General features: G+C 42.4%; 1 protein-coding gene across 1 annotated transcript; it reads right to left on the reverse strand.

Annotated features, from left to right (window-relative positions):
- LOC149162841 (protein NRT1/ PTR FAMILY 5.2-like) lies at positions 1 to 26,464 on the reverse strand. Its single transcript, XM_089435291.1, has 4 exons — positions 26,287 to 26,464; positions 25,819 to 26,036; positions 24,991 to 25,553; positions 1 to 910 (listed from the first exon to the last, which is right to left on the reverse strand). The coding sequence occupies exons 1-4, from the start codon at positions 26,462 to 26,464 to the stop codon at positions 1 to 3; spliced, it is 1,869 nt and encodes a 622-aa protein (XP_089291417.1).

The raw sequence follows: 26,464 nt of genomic DNA on the forward strand, positions 1-26,464 counted from the left end.
TTAAATTTGTTGATTCTTTGCTGATTCTTCGACATCATCTTCGACACTCGCCACTTTGATATCTGCTGGCGGCTCATGATATCTGGGGTTACTAAATGCTTCGTTGGTTTCTCTCTTGTAAACATACAACCGAGAGACAGCTAGGAAGAATATAAAATTTACAAAGGCAAGAATAGCCACGAACGCATAATAGTAGTAAATACGAGATGCATTCAGATTGTTTAAAACCCAGCTGGTGTGACCTTTTCTTCCACTGATCTGATTTGTAACTCTCAAAAGGAAAGTAGTCAAGAAACCACCAATCCCTAGCGTAGTAGCATATAATGCAGTTCCTATGCTCTGCATGCTCTCAGGGGCCTGATCATAAAAGAATTCTAACTTTGCTGACTCAAGAAAGGCTTCTGATATGCCTCCCAACATAAATTGGGGAAGCAAAATGAAGACAGTGAGGGGCGATACTGCATTGGCTTCGCCTTCAAAACCATGAGCTTTCACCACACTGATCCGTTTCACATCGATTAAGGAGGCCACTGCCATGCATAGCATGTTGAGGAAGATGCCAATACCCATCCTCTGCAGGATCGTGATGCCTCTGGGATTTCCTGTGAATGTTCGAAAAATCCTTACTAACACTTTGTCGTAGACCACCATGGATACCACCATTGACAAAGCGAAAAATGTTGTAAGCGAGCCTGCAGGGATTTGAAAGTGAGGACCCATATTTGGGTTCAGTGTTTTTCCCTGCTTTACGAATACTGTGCTTACATGTGTAAGCAAGGTGCCTGGTATGAACAAAAGGACCCAAACTGGAAGCATTTTTAGCATCAGCTTGGTTTCTTCTACTTGTGTTACAGGACACAGATTCCATCTACTGGTTGAACCATCCTTTGTTGCTGCTTTGTCCAAAAACCTGCAAGGTAGAAAAAAGAAAATTAGAATTAATAATATTGCAGTGAAGCTTTGGAAAAAATCATTTGTATGGATACTGATAGAAAAATAATTTATTTCATTTGAATGAATAGGTAAATATAACTGCATTTCATCTATGTTATTAATAACAACCAAGTTGACTAATCATGTTATCATAATAAAAATCAATCTCACAAATCAAGCGATGAGAAATAATACTGACATTAATAACATGTAAGATGGCCAATGACACTAATATTATTTAAGTTTGCAACAGTAAACATGCTGGCGACAGTAACGCTATTTAAGTTTCACGAATTCAGAGGAAAGATGTCAAAGACCGCCCTCGCACCCCTTCCAAAAAAAATGGAAATAGTGATGGTTGAGCCTCTATACTTATATTTGTTCTACTGGTTATTCTGTGACCGCCTCATCGGATCTTGTCTCCAAGGTCTATTAATTTTGACTTGCAGTTAACCCAGAGTCAACCTCTTCGAACTTTTATTTGTAGGTTCAGAACATTGGCCTACCACCAAGAAAATGTCGTACACTTGATCTGAAACGTTCACTGGTTAGCAAAGCGTCGTCATACCCCTCGAATCTTTCTGGTATCATATCACAATTAAAAATATTACACAATTTTAAAAGACATTGTTATATCTTTAGGATTCCACCCTATGAAGCGCGAAACATTTTTCCAAGATCCAGAGTGAAATAATTCTCTGATCGAGGGATAGTAATAATGGAAGATGGATAAGGTGAGTAACCTTCACCTGTGACTTCCCCCATTGCCACATAAGGGAATTATATTCATTGGTGGTCGGGGTTTTCATTTTTTTAATCTTCGGAAAATTGGTGCAATTCTTGGTGAGATGGAAATATTTGGGTTAAATCATAACTTTGAAAATATAAATGAATTTTATTTTACATGAAATTTTGAAATTAAAATCCTCTAGAATGAACAATTTAAAACTATATTTCTTCTATATTTCTTCTCTTTTTCCTATTTTTTTCATTAGATTTGAACCAAATTTAAAAATATTAGGAAAAGTCATTTCGTTAAATTACTTTATAACTTATAAGTAAAATACTAATACATAGGAACTAAAAAAATTTAAATTATATACCTATTTAATATATCATGAGATATATATCACTAAAAAGATATTTTTAAACATAGCCAGATATCATCGTTTTATATAATATTTTGCTAGCAATTATATAGGGCAAACCAAACACACACCGCCCTTTTTAAGAGAACATGCCTCAACTATTGAAGATAATGGAGAATCTTATAATAGTGTAAGTTGGTTCACGAGACTTTAGAATAGGAATTAGTTTTTATTTCTTAAGGTATGGTTCTAACTTCCTTATAGCGATGTGTTCTATGTAATGTTTGATGTATATTGAGAATGGAGAGTGTTATGAAAGCCAGACTCCCCTGGTTCAGACTCTCTTTGTAACGCCCTGCGGTCGTGCCCGGGCGCGCGCTCCCTCTCCTCACAAAAATGACTAAGTGTTGGTCACCAGCATCAGAGGCGCGCGGAATAATATAAGTTATGGGCGTGCAATCATGTTTATATGCGATGGATGGGTGAGCGATGAACATAACCAAGCCGACGTAAGAAACAAAGGCAAGAGGGCGTTCATCGTTAAGTTGTAGCGTCGGCCAGGAGACTACGCACAAGTTAGGATGCGTATAAGCATGGCGACCTGCGATTCAATTGGATCATCATCTCACATTGCTCTCACATCGCACAAAGGGTAGTGCGCACTTGGAGAAAGGCGCAGGTTTACCGCAGTTCGGTGGATGAGCCCGCCGAGTCGGGCGAAGGACGAGTCGAGGGTCGAGTTGAAGTTTCGGTGGTGCACACGGGCGCCCACTCTTGTATCACACTTGGTTTGGGTTGTGGCGTGGACGAGGTCGTGCACGGGTGCGCCCGCCCGCCCAACGCCGGGTTCGTGCGGTCTTGTGTTATATCTTGTTGTGTGTTGGCGGTGGGTTCGTGCACGGGTGCGCCCACCCGCCCAACGACACGAGAGGTGAATGTATATGTTGTAAGTTGTATTTTGGTGGAGTCTTGGCAGACTGCCGTTCGCTCTTGCATGAGCGGGCGCCCTCCCGTTTATGAAACGCCAGTTGAGCACGGCTCCCGATCATGTAAACTTTGCATATATAAAAAAAGATTGATTATTATTATATTGTCGAGTTGGTTTTATTATTGTATATTGTTAATGGTTTCCGCACATTAATAATATGAATTCATGATGGTTATGAATTGTTAAGGCGTAGTTCGTAAAGTTTATTAATGATGGAACATCTTAATAACTTAGGCGGTGCTGCACCCGCTCAATTAAACGAAAAAAGAATTGGTGGCGTGACAGTTGGTATCAGAGCTGATTCAGGGTTGAAGAAGCTTGATGAAGCAGGTTCACGGGATGTTGAAGCTGCTGAACGAAGTAAAGGTGATAGGGTGAAGCCTGATAGAGCAGGGTTGCTCATGACAAGTGAAGCTGATAAGGTTATGGAGAAATCATGGATGAACAGTCTAGGTTTCGTAGACTTGATTGTTCATGGCAAGAACATTCAAGCTCTGGTGGACACGGGTGCCACACATAACTTTATGACGACACGGTTGGCAAAAGAGGCTGGGCTGACGATCACCCCATTGAATATGGAGGTCAAGGCAGTGAACTCTAGAGCTAAGGTGGCGGGGTTGATACACGATGTACCTGTGCAGATAAAAGACTGGAAAGGTCAGTTGGACTTCACGGTGATGGAGATGAATGACTTTGATATGATACTCGGATAGGATTTCTTGAAGGACAACAAGGCTATTGTTGTCCCCTTCTGTGATGAGGTGGTGCTGGTTGGACAGTCACAAACTTGGACTTTGCCCACTCACAGGCAAAGGAGGGATGTCAAGGTGCAGCATGTTTCGGCACTGAGTTTGGATAAGGCTATGAAGGATTCAAATATGGAGACATATGCGGTGATGTTCAAGGATGTTGAAGGTGATGGAGTGGGGATGCCTGTTCCAGCTGAGATATCTGATGTGCTTACCAAGTATGCGGATTTGATGCCTGATGAGCTTCCGAAGAAACTTCCACCAAGGCGTGCAGTGGACCATAGCATTGAGCTTGAGCCAGGAAAGCAACCCCCGGCTAAAGCACCTTATCGATTGTCAGGGCCTGAGTTGGAGGAGTTGAAACGCCAGTTAAAGGAGTTAACTGAGGCAGGTTTCATTAGACCTTCAAGGTCCCCTTATGGAGCTCCGGTATTGTTCCAGCGAAAGAAGGATTCGAATGAACTACGGATGTGCTGTGATTACCGTGCATTGAACAAGCAGACAGTAAGGAACAGGTATCCTTTGCCATTGGCTGCTGATTGCTTTGACAAGCTTGCGAAAGCCCGAGTGTTTTCCAAGCTGGACTTGAGGCATGGGTATTATCAGGTGCGGATAGCTGAAGGAGACGAGAAGAAGACCGCGATAGTAACAAGGTATGGTAGCTTTGAGTTCCTTGTTATGCCATTCAGTTTGTGCAATGCTCCTGCTACATTTTGCACTTTGATGAACGATGTTCTACGACCATACTTGGATTCGTTCGTAGTAGTGTACTTGGACGATATAGTAGTGTTCAGTGACAACATGGAAGATCATAAGAAACACTTGGCGATGGTATTCAAGGCACTGAGGGCAAATCAGTTGTTCTTGAAGAAGTCTAAGTGTGTGTTCGCTCAGACCGAGATTCCGTTCCTTGGGCATATTTTTGGTCAAGGGTACATACGGATGGAGCCGAGCAGAGTGAAGGCAATTGAGGACTGGGTTGAACCGAAGAATGTCCATGAGATGAGGGTGTTTTTGGGCATGACCAACTACCAACGGAAGTTTGTAGAGGGGTACTCCAAGGTGACATTGGCACTGACAGACTTATTGAAGAAAGACAAGAGGTGGAGTTGGACGAGCAAATGTCAAGAGGCATTTGATGACTTGAAGAAGAGGATGGTTACAGCACCGATACTGAAGTTTCCTGACTTCGAGAGACCATTTGAGGTACACACTGATGCTTCAGATTTTGCCATAGGAGGAGTTCTTATGCAGGATGGACATCCGGTGGCGTATGAGAGTCGGAAGTTGTAGGATAGAGAACGGAGGTATCTGGTCCATGAGAAGGAGATGACTGCCATCATCCATTGTCTTCATGTGTGGAGGCATTACCTGATTGGGAAGCCGTTTGTTGTCAAGACTGACAACGTTGCAGCAAGTTATTTTGCATCACAACCGAAGCTTTTTGCGAAGCAAGCTCGTTGGCAAGACTTCTTGGCAGAATTCGACATGACTATCGAGTATAGACCGGGTAGACACAATGCGGTAGCAGATGCCCTTAGCAGGAAGGGAAAACTTGCAGCATTGGAGGAGGAAGAAGACCGGGCAGCAAGGAGTAGGAGTCGAGTTCAGATGTCAGAAGAGATGCAAAATAAGATCAAGGAAAGTGTTGAAACCGATACTTTGGCGCAGAATATAGTGAAGCAGATAAAGGAGGGGAAGACACGAAAGTTCTTTCTACGGGACGGATTCTTGTTCTTTGGAAACCGACTCTATGTTCCAAAGTCATCAGGACTCAGGAGACACCTTTTGAAGGAGTGCCACGATTCTCCGTGGGCTGGCCACCCAGGGCAGCGCCGTTCTTTAGCATTGTTGGAGAGAGGATTCTTTTGGGAGAAGATGAGAGAGGATGTAGAGGAGTATGTACATACGTGCATCATTTGTCAGCAGGAAAAATCGGATACTCAGAGACAAGGAGGACTGTTGCAGCCTTTACCGATTCCAGAGAGGCCATGGATGAGTGTCTCGATGGACTTCATCACTCAGTTACCACAGGTTCATGGGTATAATGGGATTATGGTCGTGGTTGATCGTTTTTCCAAGTATGTTGTCTTTGTTCCTACAAAGATACCTTGTGGAGCTGAGCGAACTGCGGAGTTGTTCTTTAAGAACATAGTGAAGTATTGGGGGATGCTATTGAGTATTGTGTCGGATAGAGATCCGCGTTTTACAGGGAGATTTTGGACCACATTGTTCAAGTTGGTCGGGACAGAGTTGTTGATGAGTTCGAGTTACCATCCGCAGACAGATGGGCAGACCGAGAGGATCAACGCATTGCTGGAGGACTACTTGCGACATTATGTGACGGCTGATCAGAAGAATTGGCCCGAACTCTTGGATATTGCTCAGTTTAGCTACAATATTCAAAAGAGTTCTGCGACGGGGTATAGTCCATTTGAGTTGGTAAATGGATAGATGCCGGTTGCACCACATACCGTAGTGACGGGAGGCTTCTTGAGAAGTCCTCATGCGAAGAGATTCATGAAGGCTTGGGAGGAGACCTTGGAGTTAGCACGGTTACGCCTACACGATGCTGCAAGGAGGATGAAAAAGTATGCTGATCATGGAAGACGGGAGGCACACTTCGATGTGGGAGATATGGTGTTTCTCAGGATTACCGGGGAGCAGTTTCAGCCAGCCAAGGGGACGACGAGTAAACTGACACGGAAGTATGAGGGTCCATTCCGAGTGAAGGAGAGAGTGGGGGAAGTTGCTTACAAGCTGGAGCTTCCACGCCATATGAACATGAAACACCCAGTTTTTCATGTGAGTCAGTTGAAGAGATGTAGACTTGATTTAGACCATCCAGAGAGGGTTGAACCAACGAGAGGACCAGCCGGGATTGTGGACAGACCAGGACTAGAGTTGGAGAAGATTTTGAGTCTCAGAACTACAGGAATTGGTTGCCACATGCGACGGGAATTTCTTTGCAGATGGAAGGATGCACCGGAGGAGGACAGCTGGGAGACGGAGGATTCACTTTGGAGATGGAAGAACAAGATCGTGAAGTACGACAGGAAGTTGAGAAGAAGAGCAGGAATTTTCGGGACGACAATGACTTCTGGTGGGGGAGGATGTAACGCCCTGTGGTCGTTCCCGGGCGCACGCTCCCTCTCCTCGCAAAAATGACTAAGTGTTGGTCACCATCGCATCAGAGGCGCGCGGAATAATATAAGTTATGGGCGTGCGATCATGTTTATATGCGATGGATGGGTGAGCGATGAACATAACCAAGCCAACGTAAGAAACAAAGGCAAGAGGGCGTTCATCGTTAAGTTGTAGTGTCGGCCAAGAGACTACGCTCAAGTTAGGATGCATATAAGCATGGCGACCTGCGGTTCAATTGGATCATCATCTCACATCGCTCTCACATCGCACAAAGGGTAGTGCGCACTTGGAGAAAGGCGCAGGTTTACCGCAGTTCGGTGGATGAGCCCACCGAGCCGGGCGAAGGACGAGTCGAGGGTCGAGCTGAAGTTTCGGTGGTGCGCACAGGGACCCACTCTTGTATGGCACTTGGTTTGGGTTGTGGCGTGGACGAGGTCGTGCACGGGTGCGCCCGCCCGCCCAACGCCGGGTTCGTGCGGTCTTGTGTTATATCTTGTTGTGTGTTGGCGGTGGGTTCGTGCACGGGTGCGCCCACCCGCCCAACGACACGAGAGGTGAATGTATATGTTGTAAGTTGTATTTTGGTGGAGTCTTGGCAGACCGCCATGCGCTCTTGCACGGGCGGGCACCCTCCCGTTTATGAAACGCCGGTTGAGCGCAGCTCCCGGTCATGTAAACTTTGCATATATAATAAAAGATTGATTATTATTATATTGTCGAGTTGGTTTTATTATTGTATATTGTTAATGGTTTCCGCACATTAATAATATGAATTCATGATGGTTATGAATTGTTAAGGCGTAGTTCGTAAAGTTTATTAACGATGGAACATCTTAATAACTTAAGCGGTGCCGCACCTGCTCAATTAAACGAAAAAAGAATTGGGGGTGTGACAGTTGGTATCAAAGCTGATTCAGGGTTGAAGAAGCTTGATGAAGCAGGTTCACAGGATGTTGAAGCTGCTGAACGAAGTAAAGGTGATAGGGGGAAGCCTGATAGAGCAGGGTTGCTCATGACAGGTGAAGCTGATAAGGTTATGGAGAAATCATGGATGAACAGTCTGGGTTTCGTAGACTTGATGGTTCATGGCAAGACCATTCAAGCTCTGGTGGACACGGGTGCCACACATAACTTTATGACGACACGGTTGGCAAAAGAGGCTGGGCTGACGATCACCCCATTGAATATGGAGGTCAAGGCAGTGAACTCTAGAGCTAAGGTGGCGGGGTTGGTACATGATGTACCTGTGCATATAAAATACTGGAAAGGTCAGTTGGACTTCACGGTGATGGAGATGAATGACTTTGATATGATACTCGGACAGGATTTCTTGAAGGGCAACAAGGCTATTGTTGTCCCCTTCTGTGATGAGGTGGTGCTGGTTGGACAGTCACAAACTTGGACTTTGCCCACTCACAGGCAAAGGAGGGAAGTCAAGGTGCAGCATGTTTCAGCACTGAGTTTGGAGAAGGCTATGAAGGATTCAAATATGGAGACATATGCGGTGATGTTCAAGGATGTTGAAGGTGATGGAGTGGGGACGCCTGTTCCAGCTGAGATATCTGATGTGCTTACCAAGTATGCGGATTTGATGCCTGATGAGCTTCTGAAGAAACTTCCACCAAGGCGTGCAGTGGACCATAGCATTGAGCTTGAGCCAGGAAAGCAACCCCCGGCTAAAGCACCTTATCGATTGTCAGGGCCTGAGTTGGAGGAGTTGAAACGCCAGTTAAAGGAGTTAACTGAGGCAGGTTTCATTAAACCTTCAAGGTCCCCTTATGGAGCTCCGGTATTGTTCCAGCGAAAGAAGGATTCGAATGAACTACGGATGTGCTGTGATTACCGTGCATTGAACAAGCAGACGGTAAGGAACAGGTATCCTTTGCCATTGGCTACTGATTGCTTTGGCAAGCTTGCGAAAGCCCGAGTGTTTTCCAAGCTGGACTTGAGGCATGGGTATTATCAGGTGCGGATAGCTGAAGGAGACGAGAAGAAGACCGCGATAGTAACAAGGTATGGTAGCTTTGAGTTCCTTGTTATGCCATTCGGTTTGTGCAATGCTCCTGCTACATTTTGCACTTTGATGAACGATGTTCTACGACCATACTTGGATTCGTTCGTAGTAGTGTACTTGGACGATATAGTAGTGTTCAGTGACAACATGGAGGATCATAAGAAACACTTGGCGATGGTATTCGAGGCACTGAGGGCAAATCAGTTGTTCTTGAAGAAGTCTAAGTGTGTGCTCGCTCAGACTGAGATTCCGTTCCTTGGGCATATTGTTGGTCAAGGGTACATACGGATGGAGCCGAGCAGAGTGAAGGCAATTGAGGACTGGGTTGAACCGAAGAATGTCCATGAGATGAGGGTGTTTTTGGGCATGACCAACTACCAACGGAAGTTTGTAGAGGGGTACTCCAAGGTGACATCGACACTGACAGACTTATTGAAGAAAGACAAGAGGTGGAGTTGGATGAGCAAATGTCAAGAGGCATTTGATGACTTGAAGAAGAGGATGGTTACAGCACCGATACTGAAGTTACCCGACTTCGAGAGACCATTTGAGGTACACACTGATGCTTCAGATTTTGGCATAGGAGGAGTTCTTATGCAGGATGGACATCCGGTGGCGTATGAGAGTCGGAAGTTGCAGGATAGAGAACGGAGGTATCCGGTCCATGAGAAGGAGATGACTGCCATCATCCATTGTCTTCATGTGTGGAGGCATTACCTGATTGGGAAGCCGTTTGTTGTCAAGACTGACAACGTTGCAGCAAGTTATTTTGCATCACAACTGAAGCTTTCTGCGAAGCAAGCTCGCTGGCAGGACTTCATGGCAGAATTCGACATGACTATCGAGTATAGACCGGGTAGACACAATGCGGTAGCAGATGCCCTTAGCAGGAAGGGACAACTTGCAGCATTGGAGGAGGAAGAAGACCGGGCAGCAAGGAGTAGGAGTCGAGTTCAGATGTCAGAAGAGATGCAGAATAAGATCAAGGAAAGTGTTGAAACCGATACTTTGGCGCAGAATATAGTGAAGCAGATAAAGGAGGGGAAGACACGAAAGTTCTTTCTACGGGACGGATTCTTGTTCTTTGGAAACTGACTCTATGTTCCAAAGTCATCAGGACTCAGGAGACACCTTTTGAAGGAGTGCCACGATTCTCCGTGGGCTGGCCACCCAGGGCAGCGTCGTTCTTTGGCATTGTTGGAGAGAGGATTCTTTTGGGAGAAGATGAGAGAGGATGTAGAGGAGTATGTACATACGTGCATCATTTGTCAGCAGGACAAATCAGATACTCAGAGACAAGGAGGACTGTTGCAGCCTTTACCGATTCCAGAGAGGCCATGGATGAGTGTCTCGATGGACTTCATCACTCAGTTACCACAGGTTCATGGGTATAATGGGATTATGGTCGTGGTTGATCGTTTTTCCAAGTATGCTGTCTTTGTTCCTACAAAGATACCTTGTGGAGCCGAGCGGACTGCGGAGTTGTTCTTTAAGAACATAGTGAAGTATTGGGGGATGCTGTTGAGTATTGTGACAGATAGAGATCCGCGTTTTACAGGGAGATTTTGGACCACATTGTTCAAGTTGGTCGGGACAGAGTTGTTGATGAGTTCGAGTTACCATCCGCAGACAGATGGGCAGACCGAGAGGATCAACGCATTGCTGGAGGACTACTTGCGACATTATGTGACGGCTGATCAAAAGAATTGGCCCGAACTCTTGGATATTGCTCAGTTTAGCTACAATATTCAAAAGAGTTCTGCGACGGGGTATAGTCCATTTGAGTTGGTAAATGGATAGATGTCGGTTGCACCACATACCGTAGTGACGAGAGGCTTCTTAAGAAGTCCTCATGTGAAGAGATTCATGAAGGCCTGGGAGGAGACCTTGGAGTTAGCACGGTTACACTTGCACGATGCTGCAAGGAGGATGAAAAAGTATGTTGATCGTGGAAGATGGGAGGCACACTTCGGTGTGGGAGATATGGTGTTTGTCAGGATTACCGGGGAGCAGTTTCAGCCAGCCAAGGGGACGACGAGTAAACTGACACGGAAGTATGAGGGTCCATTCCGAGTGAAGGAGAGAGTGGGGGAAGTTGCTTACAAGCTGGAGCTTCCATGCCATATGAACATGAAACACCCAGTTTTTCATGTGAGTCAGTTGAAGAGATGTAGACTTGATTCAGACTATCCAGAGAGGGTTGAACCGACGAGAGGACCAGCCGGGATTGTGGACAGACCAGGACTAGAGTTGGAGAAGATTTTGAGTCTCAGAACTACAGGAGTTGGTTGCCACATGCGACGGGAATTTCTTTGCAGATGGAAGGATGCACTGGAGGAGGAAAGGAGACGGAGGATTCACTTTGGAGATGGAAGAACAAGATCGCGAAGTACGACAGGAAGTTGAGAAGAAGAGCAGGAATTGTCGGGACGACAATGACTTCTGGTGGGGGAGGATGTAACGCCCTGCGGTCGTGCCCGGGCGCGCGCTCCCTCTCCTCACAAAAATGACTAAGTGTTGGTCACCATCGCATCAGAGGCGTGCAGAATAATATAAGTTATGGGTGTGCGATCATGTTTATATGCGATGGATGTCTGAGCGATGAACATAACCAAGCCGACGTAAGAAACAAAGGCAAGAGGGCGTTCATCGTTAAGTTGTAGTGTCGGTCAGGAGACTACGCACAAGTTAGGATGCGTATAAGCATGGCGACCTGCGGTTCAGTTGGAGCATCATCTCACATCACTCTCACATCGCACAAAGGGTAGTGCGCACTTGGAGAAAGGCGCAGGTTTACCGCAGTTCGGTGGATGAGCCCGCCGAGCCGGGCGAAGGACGAGTCGAGGGTCGAGTTGAAGTTTCGGTGGTGCGCACGGGCGCCCACTCTTGTATCGCACTTGGTTTGGGTTGTGGCGTGGGCGAGGTCGTGCACGGGTGCACCCGCTCGCCCAACGCCGGGTTCGTGCGGTCTTGTGTTATATCTTGTTGTGTGTTGGCGGTGGGTTCGTGCACGGGTGCGCCCACCCGCCCAACGACACGAGAGGTGAATGTATATGTTGTAAGTTGTATTTTGGTGGAGTCTTGGCAGACCGTCGTGCGCTCTTGCATGGGCGGGCGCCCTCCCGTTTTTGAAACGTCGGTTGAGCGCGGCTCCCGGTCATGTAAACTTTGCATATATAATAAAAGATTGATTATTATTATATTGTCGAGTTGGTTTTATTATTGTATATTGTTAATGGTTTCCGCACATTAATAATATGAATTCATGATGGTTATGAATTTTTAAGGCGTAGTTCGTAAAGTTTATTAACGATGGAACATCTTAATAACTTAGGCGGTGCCGCACCCGCTCAATTAAACGAAAAAAGAATTTTGGGCATGACACTCTTGGTAGAGCTGACTAGTAAGTTTTCATTTATAAATTCAAACATGTCATTTTGACATGATATCAGAGCTTCATGGCAGAGGAAGCATGTACTTGAGTGGAGAGAGGCTAGCGCGACTGAGGAAAAATTAGCACAGATTTTGAGGAGAAAATCGCATCGATTTCACTGTTAAACTTATGCGATTTTTTATTTTCAGATTGGTGCGAGGGCTTGGAGGAAAATCGCATACCTTGTGAGGGAAAAACAGCTGTGTTTTTTTGCATGCTGCCTGTATTATTTTTTGGGCGGCCCTCTGCATGATTGCATCAACAGAGTAAATTGCTGCGTAGAGGAGGCAGCGTGTTGTCAGGTGTGAGGCCAACACTAGAGGAAGCAAATGCAACTGTAGATCGATATCACCAGCTGTTGTAGATTCGAAGGCTGAATTTTGTAGATGAGTTCTCTACCACAATCATCAAAGTACATTTACATGAGATTGACATTGTGATAATCATCTGCTGCGACATCGAGGAGATCTGTGCAGCGGAAGCATGGAGTAGTCCTACTGAAATGGCATAGGTGGCTGATAGTTGTTGCGTGAGCGTGGTTTTGCTGCCATATCACCGTGGATCTGCGTGTGGTTTTTTTTTATCATGCATGTGTGATCCATTAAGGAGGCAAGATCTGTTCCTGAGGCCGAGGTCACTGCGATCTGCCAAGGAGGAAGGAGATCATGTGATTGAGGCGCGGTGAGCATGGAGATCGTGATCCAGCATGAGAGCGATCCACACATTTCGCAAGAGGTGGAAATTTCTTGATTGGATTCGCTACCCGATCGTAGGCAACGTGCCCGGAGGCTGCGGAAGGATCTTCTCAGGGATTGCTGCTCCTGGCAGTCATCCGAAGGTCACGCTGTTTTGAAAGAGCAGTGTGCATTCGAAGAGGGAGTCGACCAATGAGGGACCAGGCCAACGAAACCAAGACCGGACTTGATCCCCATTGGATTGGTTGGGATTAGCACTAGTCAGCATAGACTGTTGCAATGGAGTCGACGTGTGAACCCAGTTTTAAGAGGAGGGGCGTATTTTTAAAATTTCAATTAAATAATTGTTGTTGCTCAAAGAGGAATATGGGTTTTTTATTTAAAGTCTTTTTAATTCTTTAATTAAGAATTCCAAGTTTGTCCATCAAAGAGAAGGAGGGGGCTGGTTATTGAAATTTGTTTTTTTTTTTTAAATTTAAGAATTTAAGTCTTTTAGTTCTTTAATTAAAAAAAGGAGGGCCCTATTTTTTTATTTTTTTTGGAAAAAAATGGAGATTTGGGCTCTTTTTGTCTTGGATTTGGGCTTAATTTTTTGTTGTGCATGTGGCATTTGGCAGTTTATTTTTTTAAGAGATTGGGGTTGTTTTTTAATTGTTGAGGTTGAAGTTTTTATTCATTCAAGCTGAATAATCAAGTAGCAGAAGCTTACCTCAATGAAAACAATAAGCTGGATGGATCCAATTACTTTGGTTGGAATTCAGGCTGCAAACCCTGCTTGAGGGACACAATGATTAGATGATTGTGAACAATGAACCTCGTTGCAGGAGGAACAACAACAACAATCCAAGACTGGGACAAGCGGGAGACTAAGGTGAGGATGCTCCTGAAATTGTCAGTCAAAGGTTGCATTATCCCCATATCCATGATTGCAATACTGCATCAGAGATCTGGAAGACGCTCAAGGATCTTTATGAGGTCAAGAACACCATTCGACTGTTGTTCTTGAAGAGCAATATTCTCTCCATCAAGATGGAAGAGAATGAGATAGTTGTAGCATTCATTCCGCGAATCAAGGAACTCAAGAACAAACTGGGAGATATCGGTGAAGCTATGTAAGATATAGATCTGGTCACGATTACCATGAATGGTATGACTAACGAGTATCAGATGTTCATCATTGGCTTGAATGCAAGAGAAAAATCCCCCGTGTTTGAAGAATTGATAGGGATCCTCATGCAAGAGGAGGAAAGGCGACTCACTCATAAACCCCAGAGTTCAGATTTGGCCTTAATGGCGAAGAAGAACCCCTTCAAAGGAAAGCCAAATGCAGCACAGAAGAGCAGCGTAGCCCCATAGAGAAAGATTCCCTCACCTCAAGGTACATCTTTCAATAGAAATGACTTTGCGACCAAATGTTTTTATTGTGGTAGAACCAGCCATATAGCCAGATATTGTATGAAAAAGAAGTTTGATGAACGTTGGAAGAGACATAACCAGCATGCAAGTCATTTTGCTGATGAGGAGCACAGTGAGAACATTAGGCTGTTCATATATGACTCTGCACTTTCGGCTAAGGAGGATGAAACAAATACTTGGTTTGTCGACTTAGGTGCATCCATCCACATGACAGGGAATAGACAATGGTTTGAAGACTTCAAAGAGACCAGGAGTGGAGCAAACATCTATCTTGGCGATGATAGAGGGTACCAAATCAAAGGTTATGTTAATATTCTTGTTCTGTTGCCTGATGGAAATATTTGACATATCCATAATGTTATATATCTACCCGAGATCAAAAAGAATCTGATCTCTATTTATACTATGACTGATTAAAATCTCAAGGTAGAGTTTTATAAATCATATTGTGTTATTAAAGACTTGTTGGATTCTATGAAGCCTATTGCATCAGGTATTCGTGTGGGAGGATTATACAATTTAAATATAAAAAACGCACCACATCAGGCATTGGCATCATCTGCCATGACTATAGTGGACTTATGGCACCAGAGGTTCAGCCATATTAACTTCAATGATTTGTTGCTTTTACAGAAAAAAGGTATGGTCGAAGGTCTTCCTATTTTAAAATCTGCTCATATTGATTATGATGCATGTGCATTGGGAAAGTTGCACAGAGATGAATTTCCTATGAATCCTGATAGAAAGAAGAGAGATATACTCGAGCTGGTACACACAAATCTATGCGGGCCTATGCAGAAAAGATCGTTAGGCAGTGCATACTATTTTTTATTGTTTATTGATGACTATACTAGATTTACTTGGGTGTATTTCCTAAAGAAGAAGAGCAACACTTTTGAATACTTTAAGGAGTTCAGAAATATGGTTGAAAAAAAGACAGGTAAACGGATCAGGATTCTCCGCTCAGATCGAGGGGGAGAGTACAAGAAAGCTTCTCTACTCAAATGCTACAAAGATAATGGGATACAATAGTAGTTTACAGTACCCCACACTCCTCAACAGAACGGGGTTGCAGAGAGGAAGAATAGAACCCTTGTGGAGTGTGCTCGCAGTATGTTGAAAGGTAAGAATCTTTCTAACAGTTTTTGGGCTGAAGCGATTAATACTATAGTATATCTAAAGAATAGGAGTCCAACAAGAAGTTTATATTTCAAAACTCCTTTTGAAGCTTTATTTGGTATTAAGTCTGCAGTTAAGCATTTGAGAGTTTTTGATAGCAAAGCCTTTACTCATATCTCAAAGGAAGGTAGAAAGAAACTTGACTCAAAAGCCATCAAATGTATTTTTGTTGGCTATTGTACAGAATTTAAGACTTACAAATTCTTTAATCTCTCTACTCATAAAGTGTTTGCGAGCAAAGATATAGTGTTTCATGAGCAGGTTAATGATGGAAGCCATGATATTGCTAAGGAAGAATGGCACGTGCCCTTGTTGGTGGAAGAAGGAAGTGATGACGCAGGTGACAGCAATGAGCAACAACAACAGCAATTGAAAGGGAAAGAAGATGATGTAGTTTTCAAGCTAAGTCCAGAAAATGATGATCAAACAAGGTTTGAAGTTACCACACCACTCAGGAGATCAGGTAGGAAAGCTCAGCTGCCAGCAAGATATAGGGAAAATGCTTTTATAACTAGTATGATGAATGTTGTTGAACCTTCTAGTTATAAGGAATCAAATGAATGTAGTGAAAGGAAAAGAGCTATGGAACAGGAATATGAATCTATAATCAGAAACAACACTTGGGCGCTGGTTGAACTTGTAGGAATTTACAGGGTAAGTTCCACAGAAAGAATACCAAAAGGACACCGCTCACAACCAGATCTCAAATCAATACACCAGTATTTTTGACGTGGTTAAAACCCTCAGAGTGCAAGGAGGGAAACAGTCCACGGCCTGTCCCAACGTGGGTACTACAGGCAATTTATTAATCAAAGAATGAAAATTTACATAAGCTTCTCTCATGCACAGATTACCCGAACAATGACCCTCCATGCGCTTTAAATAGAACTCATGGACCAATCGGGTGTCAAGCCACAGATCAAGTGTCGGTAATACCGAGGTGAGAGTGAACCGTCGGATCACTACATATCGTGACCGTCGGATTGTAAGTTACAATATGTACAACGGTAAAGAAACACACTTTACCTAACTCTAAACCTAACTCTAAACTAGACCAAGTTGAACTTAACTATATCCTATGTGTCGGAATATCCTAACATCCCCCCTTAAGAACAACTTGGGATAGGATTGAAGGATTTACAAATATGACACAATAGGAGAAGGAAGGAGGCACTAGAGCCTATCCCCCCTTAGTGACAACTTCCTGAACTCCAAGCATATATCGAAGTTTAGTGAACTTCGCCTCTGTGAGAGCCTTTGTGAAGATGTCTGCAACCTGATCATCTGTTGGACAATATTGCACTTCAAGAACATGGTCATGAATGAGCTTTCTGATGAAGTGCATGTGTAGTTCAATGTGTTTGCTGCGCTGATGCTGGACTGGATCTTTGCATAGCTGAATGGCACTTTGATTATCACACCAAAGTGTGGTTGGATGCTGCTGCTCAAAGCCAAACTCTGATAGGATCTGACGAAGCCACAAGGCTTCCTTACTAGCTTCCACGGCACCACGATACTCTGCTTCTGCTGACGAAAGAGAAATGGCAGCCTGTTTCTTACAAGCCCATGTAATAGGTCCTGAACCAAGAGTGAAGACATAACCGGCAGTAGACTTCCGATCATCAGGGTCACCAGCCCAATCAGAATCAGTGAAACCAACTAACAGAGGAGCTGCTTTGGCACTGTAATGAATCCCAAACTGTACTGTACCTCGAACATAACGAAGTATTCTTTTGGCTGCTTTCCAATGACTTTCACGGGGGTTTTGCATAAAACGAGCAACAAGGCCAACAGCAAAGGAAAGATCAGGACGAGTATGGGTTAAATACAAGAGTTTTCCTACAAGTTGACGGTATAAGGTAGCATCAACTTCAGGAGAAGTACAAGAGACTGAAAGTTTGACTCCAGACTGAAAGGGAGAAGGGGCTGGCTTACAGTCTTCCATGTGAAAATGACGAAGAATATCACAAGCATACTTGGACTGGGAAAGGGAAATACCCTCCTTGGATTGCAAGACTTGAAGACCGAGAAAATAGTGTAAGTGTCCTAAGTCTGTCATTTCAAATTTCTTTTTAAGGCTAGACTTCACATGGTTTATAAGGTTGGGATCACTACCAGTAAGGATAAGATCATCAACATAAAGAACAAGGATGATAAGAGAGTTGCCCACTTTCTTGGTGTAGACAGTATTGTCAGAATGACACCTAGAAAAGCCAGATTCTAAAAGAAAGCTATCCATTTTGGCATACCAAGCTCGAGGAGCTTGCTTGAGACCATAAAGGGATTTCTTAAGTCGACACACAAGGCTGGAGTCTGTTTGTATGAAGCCAATGGGTTGTTCCATATAGATTTCTTCCTGCAAGTCCCCATGCAAGAAGGCAGATTTAACATCCATCTGATGGACTTCCCATTTTAAAGAGGCAGCAAGGGAAAGAACAAGGCGGATAGAGTTCATTTTGGCAACAGGGGAGAAGGTTTCAGTGTAGTCAATGCCTTCAACCTGTGAAAAGCCCTTAGCAACAAGACGAGCTTTATGTTTATCAATTTTCCCATCTGGTCCATACTTGGTTCTGTAAACCCATTTACATCTAACAAGTTTGCGTCCCTTTGGTAGAGGAACAAGATCCCATGTATCATTTGTCATCAATGAATGATATTCTTCATTCATAGCTGCTTCCCAATGTGGATGGCCTGAAGCTTCTGCAAAAGTGTCAGGATCATGATTTACTGGAGCTTGAGCCAGTAAAGAAGAGGCTCTTTCAAACTGAGAACGTGTACGTCGCTGATCTGTAGGATCACCGGCAAGATCACCTGCTGCATCCCGAGTAGCACGGACCCATCTTGGAAGTTGAGGATCCTGAGAAGGTGGGGGAGGATTGTCATCCTCACTTTCATCATCTGAAGAAGAAATGTTTTCAAAAGTAGAAGAGATAGGAAGAGGTGGCACATCCGCCGGACTAGGCTCGCAGGCCGATTTATTTTCATCAAATTTTACATCTCTTCTAATGATAACATTTTTGGACTTAAATGGAATAAGTCTATAACCTTTTACATCTTCAGAATATCCAACAAAAGTACATTTCTCACTCTTAGGTTCTAAAGCTTTATGCTTTTCATCTGGAATATGGGCCCATGCTTCACTTCCAAACACACGAAAGTGACTTACATCTGGTTTAATGGAACTCCAAGCTTCTTCTGGAGTGATATTCTCTAGAACCTTAGTAGGAGTGCGATTGATTATATAATTTGCACAATTAATTGCTTCGGCCCAAAAACTAAGACTGAGTCCTTTAGATTGCAGCATACAATTAGCCATTTCCTTTAAGGTGCGATTTTTCCTTTCAGCTACACCATTTTGTTGTGGAGTGTATGGAACAGTATGTTGCATTTGAATTCCATTTTCGGTGCAAAAGTTGATGAATGTGTTTTTAACATATTCTCCACCATTATCAGTTCTTAGCTTAAGAATTTGATGTCCAGATTGTTTTTCAACAAAGGCTTTGAAGGCCAAAAATGTGTTAAATACTTCGCTCTTGAGTTTTAAGAAGTATACCCAAGTGCGTCTGGAGAAATCATCAATGAAAGTTAAAAAGTACTTGCAGCCAGAGAATGAAGCAACAGGAAGAGGACCACATAAATCACTGTGCACAAGCTGTAAAGGGGCTGAGGCGTGCCAAGAGGCACGTTTGTCAAAACTGTCCCGATGATGTTTTCCGAGTACACATCCGGAACAAACACCATCTCTGCAAGATACCATAGGAAGACCTGTCACCATATTTTTTTTACATAGATGCTGAAGGGAGCGATAGTTTAAGTGACCAAATCGCTCATGCCAAAGCTTGCTCACTTCATCATTATGAGCAACAAATACTGAGGGAAGATGTGATGACCCAAAGTTGTGAAACTTATACAACCTTGTGGAATCATCAGCAAGACCAGTAGCTAGAATCTGTTTAGGATCTTTTAGATCCTTGATTACAACATCATGAGGTGAAAATTCAACAATTTTACCTTCACCTGAATGAGTTATCTGATAGACAGATAGAAGGTTGCAGGATAAGGTTGGAACACATAATACATCATTAAACTGACCATTGTCTAGATGAACAGTTCCAGTCCCTACAACATTAAGAGATCTATCATCACCAACATATATATTTTTGGTGTTACAATCATTTAAAGAAGAAAACATGGCTTGGTTTTTGGCCATGTGATAAGAGGCTCCAGAATCAATGAGCCACTCATGAGAATGAGAAGAAGAAGAAGATACATTTAATGCATAACCAGACTGAGATGATTGACAACGACATGCAGAAAGTGCCATTCCGGAAGTTGAAGTTGAAGTAGGCTCCACATGGATGTTATGTTTCTTCATTGCGGCTTCCAAGGCTTCCATCTTCTTAAAGCATTTAGATTCTAAGTGGCCATCTCGATTACAAAAGTTACAATGTCTATCAGTCTTCTTCCATTTGTTTTTATTGGTCTTATCATTTTGCTGAAATGATCTTTCATTTTGAGGCTGAGATGGTTTAGGACCATTCTTTTGAGGATATGACTTCTTAGGATTCTTTGAATTTGGTTGCTGCTGGGCGGCTAACGCTTTCGTGGAAGAGTTTCCAAGATTAAGAAGACCAAGGTGTAAGAGTTTTTCTTGTTCTCTTATTAAGGAATCACAAAAGGAGTCAAAGGAAGGGGCCTTGTAGTCTTGTCCTTGACAAATGAAAGCTTCCCTTGTAGAATGGAAAGTGGAAACAAATACAGAGTAGGCTGGTCCCAACTTAGTAAGGATGGAATAAATAAGGTTACCATCTTCTTTCTTAACTTTAACACCTTCCAAGAGATATCTAAGGGTCTTGAATTTGGACAAGAAATCTTCAATGCAAGAAAAATTATTAGGATCCAAAGTAAGCAACTCATTTTCAAGTTGATGGGCTCTAATTTCATTTTTAATCCCAAAAACTTTAGCAAGTTTTTCTAATGCTTCATGAGGAGTCTCAAGTTCTGCAATGTGGAATCTAAGATCAGGAGAAATAGACATCCCTATCAAACCACGTGCTTGATCTTGTCTATTTTCCCATTTTGCCGCCTTGTCTTCATCTTTTGGTTTCTTCTCTTGGTCTGTGGCTATTCTGAAGAGACCTTTACTTCTAAGTAAATCTTCCATGTAGGCTACCCATTGGAAGTAGTTAGTGCTGTCAAGAATGACTTGGCATGGACTTTCCATTTTTAAAAAAAAACTGAAGCTGAAGATGCTGAAAGTAAGTGTTCCAATGGATAGATCTCGAAAAAATAGGCGGTTTTAAAAAAAACGGCTCTGAAAAAGGCTTCCGGATGAAGAAGTTATGGCTTTTTGAAAAAAAATTGTTGACGTTGCCGGCAAAGTGCGCGAATGTGCGGGAATGAAAAAATCCGCCCCCCACAAAATGGAGACTTGAACCCAAGACCTCTACTCTCTTAAAATAGCTTTGAACCAATTGATCTATACAAAAAATTTGAGAGAGAGAGAGAGAGAGGGGGGGGGGGGGGGCTTGGTTTGCGTGCTTGCCTTGAGAAAGCTCTTTTTCCCTACAAAACACAAAACACAAAACCCAACACGAATATGCAAAGAAAAACGAACCTTGCGGCTCGAAGTTAGCTTTAGCCAAAAAACTAGAAAATTTAAAAAAAATCTCAAAGTTAGCTTTAGCCGAAAAACTAAATATTTTTCTCAATGTTTCTGATTTTCCGAGATCACACTAAGGTGCAGGAAAAAGAGCATACGCATGAGAAAAATCCTTCATTTCTGTTTCTGATTTGCCCAGATCGCACAGAGTCGCAGGGCAAAGAGCATACGCAGAAATGAAAGGTATAGATCCGGTTAAAAAAAATGCTATATAAACTGAGACCGAAATAAGCAGAGAGAAAATAACAGTAAACTGCAAAAAAAAACACTGTATACCTCCCGATCTGAAAAATGACGCAACTAGGGCTACCGGAAACCTTTTCGCGTGAAATGAAAGGGGTTCCTCACTGGAACAGATGCTCCGAACGCAACAGAGCAGTCCTCTCAGCCCGAAAGCAGTCAGAAATAACAGATCTAGGAAACGACAGTCGCATGCAGTTCTACCGACTTCAGATTTGGATCACCAACGGACGCGGCCCTCAAATAGCTCTGATACCATGTAGGAATTTACAGGGTAAGTTCCACAGAAAGAATACCAAAAGGACATCGCTCACAACCAGATCTCAAATCAATACACCAGTATTTTTGACGTGGTTAAAACCCTCAGAGTGCAAGGAGGGAAACAGTCCATGGCCTGTCCCAACGTGGGTACTACAGGCAATTTATTAATCAAAGAATGAAAATTTACATAAGCTTCTCTCATGCACAGATTACCCGAACAATGACCCTCCATGCGCTTTAAATAGAACTCATGGACCAATCGGGTGTCAAGCCACGGATCAAGTGTCGGTAATACCGAGGTGAGAGTGAACCGTCGGATCACTACATATCGTGACCGTCGGATTGTAAGTTACAATATGTACAACGGTAAAGAAACACACTTTACCTAACTCTAAACCTAACTCTAAACTAGACCAAGTTGAACTTAACTATATCCTATGTGTCGGAATATCCTAACAGAACTTCCTAAAGGGAAACAAACCATAGGCTGTAAATGGTTGTATAAACCCAAGATGAATGCAGATGGAATCATACATAAATTAAAAGTTAGATTGGTAGCAAAGGGGTATTCACAAAAAGAAGGCATTGACTATGAAGAAACCTTTGCCCTTGTAGCTAAACTAAATACTATGAGAATGTTGATTTCTTTAGCTGCTAAGAAACATTGGATGATTCACCAACTACATTTTTAAATGGGGAATTGAAAGAGGAGGTATATTTAGAGCAACCTGAGGGGTTTGTCCAAAAAGGGAAAGAACATTTAGTTTGTAAATTAAATAAAACTCTATATGGACTAAAACAAGCACCCAGGTCCTAGTATGAAAAAATTGATTCATTTTTTCTGCAACTTGGTTACAACAGAAGTAAAAACGACCCTAATTTGTATACCATGAAAGATGAAAGGGGCACATAGTGTTGATTTCTTTGTATGTAGATGATTTAATTATTACAGGGGATGCTATTGCTCTAATCAAAGAAATCAAGCAACAAATGTCACATGTGTTCGAAATGAAAGACTTTGGTGGATTAAGATACTATTTGGCTCTTGAGATCTGGAGAAATTTTTCTGTTCCATGGTAAGTATGTCAGAGGTCTACTAGAAAGATTCAGGATGGATCGGTGTAAGGCTACAACAATATCACTACAACAGAACATTAAACTTTAGAGTGAGGATGGCTCTAAAGACATAGATGCGACACTTTATAGACAACTGGTTGGGAGCTTAATCTACCTGACCACTACTAGACGAGATTTGGCTTAAGTCAATACATGTCCAAACCACTTGAAAGTCATTGGAATGTAGCAAAAGGTGTTTTAAGGCATCCACAAGGAACTACAGACTATGGTATTATTTATATTGATTCTTTTGATGTTAGATTGATAGGATTTACAAATTCCGACTCGGCCAGAAATTTAGACGACCACAAATCCATAACAGGCTATGCATTCAGCATTGGATCCGGGGTGATTATATGGAGTAGTGAGAAACAGAACATGGTTTCGTTGTCTTCAGAGGAAGCAGAGTATCAAGCTATGTGTGCAACAACATGTGAGGTAGTTTGGTTGTGCAAACTTCTCCAGGATGTCGGGGAAGAACAAAAAGATGCAACAACCAGAGTTCAATCAAACTTGCTAATAATCCGGTGTTTCACAAGAACACTAAACACATTGATACACAATTCCACTTTGTTAGGGAGAAAGTTCAATCAAAAGAAATCCATCTTGTATATTGTAAAACGTGTGGTAATGTTGCATACATTTTCACTAAGCCTCTTGGAAAAAGTAAGTTTGAAATGTTTAGGGAGATATTAGGCATATTTGTGAACCCCTTCTCCTCATTAAGGGGGAGTGTTGAAGATAATGGAGAATCCTATAATAGTGTGAGTTGGTTAATAAGACCTTAGGATAGGAATTAGTTTTTATTTCTTAAAGTATGGTTCTAACTTCCTTATAGCTATGTGTGCTATATAATGTTTGATGTATATTGAAAATGGAGAGCATCTTGCAGAGCCAAAGTCTCCTTCGTAGAGCTCAACAACGAGTTTTCATTTATAAATTCGAGCATCTCATTTTGACATCAACATCCAACAACTCATAAATTGATTCTATGATAAAATATTGACTAGAGTTGTTGCTGATATACAAGTCTAGATGTCCATGTCAGCGAATAGTAAAGTCACCCAATTGGATTTCGGTGTAAATAATTCTATATGAAATAGATTTCATATTCGTGTCTCTCTGCCTTGGGTGTGCCTAAGTCTAAGCACACAACTAAGTTGAGTGTCAAATAATTCTAACCACGTTGAGAAACATGCGAAATAGATTTCATATTCGTGTCTCTCTGCCTTGGGTGTGCCGAAGTCTAAGCACACAACTAAGTTGAGTGTCAAATAATTCTAACCACGCTGAGAAGCATGTGAAATAGATTTCACATTCGTGTCTCTCTACCTTGGGTGTGCCTACGTCTAAGCACAAAACTATGTTGAGTGTCAAATAATTCTAACCAATTCTAACCACGTTGAGAAGCATGTGAAATAGATTTCATATTCGTGTCTCTCTGCCTTGGGTGTGCCGAAGTCTAAGCACACAACTAAGTTGAGTGTCAAATAATTCTATCTACGCTGAGAAGCATGTGAAATAGATTTCACATTCGTGTCTCTCTGCATTGGGTGTGCCGAAGTCTAAGCACACAACCAAGTTGAGTGTCAAAGTCCGCTAAAAGTTAGACTATTTAAATGGATTCCAAATTTAATACTTTTTCAACTTTGTGAGAGCTAGATTAAGAAGTATATAAATAAATATGTTTTCTCTTCATATACAAATCAATGTGCAATAAAATTGAATTTTGAGTGTGTACAAGAAAAAACGCACTAGGTTTTATGGCAAAGAAAAAAAGTTTAACATTTTTTACGAACTTGATAATTCTTTTATTTTAGGTTTCCACAGTGTATGTGAGTTTGTTTGTTTCCCCTATTGTCTTCTGTAATTCCTTTCTTTTACTGAAACTGGTGTTTTGTTACTATAAATTATTTTAGGTTTCCACAGTGTCTGTGAGTTTGTTTGTTTCCCATATTGTCTTCTGTAATTCCTTTCTTTTACTGAAACTGGTGTTTTGTTACTATAAATCATATCTGATAAAAAAGAATTAAAAAATTAGAATGAAAATTACTCATGCGCGAACTCACCTCAAAACCGGAGTATGAGAAATGGGGAATCTGCCTTTAGAAACATAGGCTTTGGGGTCAACCTCATGAAGTTCCGTGGGATCCGACGGCACATTAACTCTCCATTTACGAACTGCTGCAACAATTACTTGAGCCATGCGATCGAATGGATTCCCATTCTGAACTTTGTGTCTGTAAAATGGAGTACCTATTAAGAATAGTATGACAGATATAATCAATCCCACCGTGGGAATAGCATAACCCACAGAGAATCCCACACGGTCCTGGATATATATCAGAAAACTATCTGCAATCAGCATCCCCAGAAAAACACTGAATATCCACCAATTGAAGAAAGAGGCCTTCTGATGCTTCTCCTTGGGATCAAATTCATCAAACTGATCTGCACCGATGGTGGAGATGTTGGGCTTTGTACCGCCAGTGCCCGCAGCAAGAACGTACAAGGCAAAGTAAAAAATCCCAACCTGGAAGTTGGAAGCTTTCTGACAGAAGTTGGAGCCCGGTGTGCATTCTGGCGGTCTCAGAGATGGCAATGAAACCGCCAAAGTCAAAATTACCATCCCCTATCAAATACAACAACGGATAACTACATGAGCGATCTTGGACACTAAGTGGTTGTCAAGAATTTTTTTTTATGAAATCTAATTCTTAAGAATCTAATTTTCTAAGAAATTTGTATGAAGGTTAATGAAGGTGGAATTTTCAGACACAAGATGAAAATATTCTTATAAAGAAAAGTTATATAATCCAAATATCATCACCAGAAGAAAGGAGAATGTGTTTAGTTAAGGAAAACTATGGAAGAAAGCAGAGAGACGAGTTGCAGACCGCAATATAGACCAATGAAAACACTGTGAATGTCCAATAGCGTCCCCAGTGAGTATCTGCAATATAGGCGCCGATGACAGGGGTGATCCAGATTGTACCAGACCAGTTAGAGACATTCGATGACGAGCTCACAGTATCTTCATGCAGCTTATCTGTCAGGTAAATCACCAAATTGGAGGCAATCCCATAGTAAGCCATCCTTTCGAAGACCTCATAGGCTGTCATGTTTAAAGAGCATCATCCGTCAATCCTTACAAATTCATCCCAACAAAATTTAATCACCATTTTCTAATTTCTAACGAACGAATGTCACTAGTTATTACAAATTGCGATCAAGGAATCAATCACATAAGTTTCATGTCATATTAAATTTGTCTTCAAAAAGGAAAAAAACATATTGGTACTTATTTGTTGATGAGAAGAAAGCATGTAAGTGAAACACACAATTGCATTGCATATAAATCTTACCAACTATGAAGGAACAAGCCTTCCATCTTCCAGTTTTGGACCTGAGAACGGGCCTGCCTTTGAGATCGACAGAGCCATCCAATGCAATTAATCCCTGAGACTCCATATTAAAACTCTCTCCTGCAATTAATCCCCGAGACTCGATATTAGAACTCTGTTGGTTTTCATCTCCGGCCAT

The sequence above is a fragment of the Pinus tabuliformis genome, chromosome 5_2 (genome assembly GCF_031772625.1).
Source record: "Pinus tabuliformis cultivar Carrire ecotype Pingquan chromosome 5_2, CPIR1, whole genome shotgun sequence".
Lineage (NCBI taxonomy): Eukaryota > Viridiplantae > Streptophyta > Pinopsida > Pinales > Pinaceae > Pinus > Pinus tabuliformis.

Bases quoted from the DNA above. Each gene is read 5' to 3' on its own strand.
- LOC149162841 (XM_089435291.1), bottom strand. From the start codon at position 26,464: ATGGCCGGAGATGAAAACCAACAGAGTTCTAATATCGAGTCTCGGGGA. The intron at 25,554-25,818 runs GTCTGCAACTCG...TGTATTTGATAG, and splicing joins TTTCATTGGTCTATATTGCG to GGGATGGTAATTTTGACTTT. The intron at 911-24,990 runs GTGAGTTCGCGC...TCTACCTTGCAG, and splicing joins TCTCATACTCCGGTTTTGAG to GTTTTTGGACAAAGCAGCAA.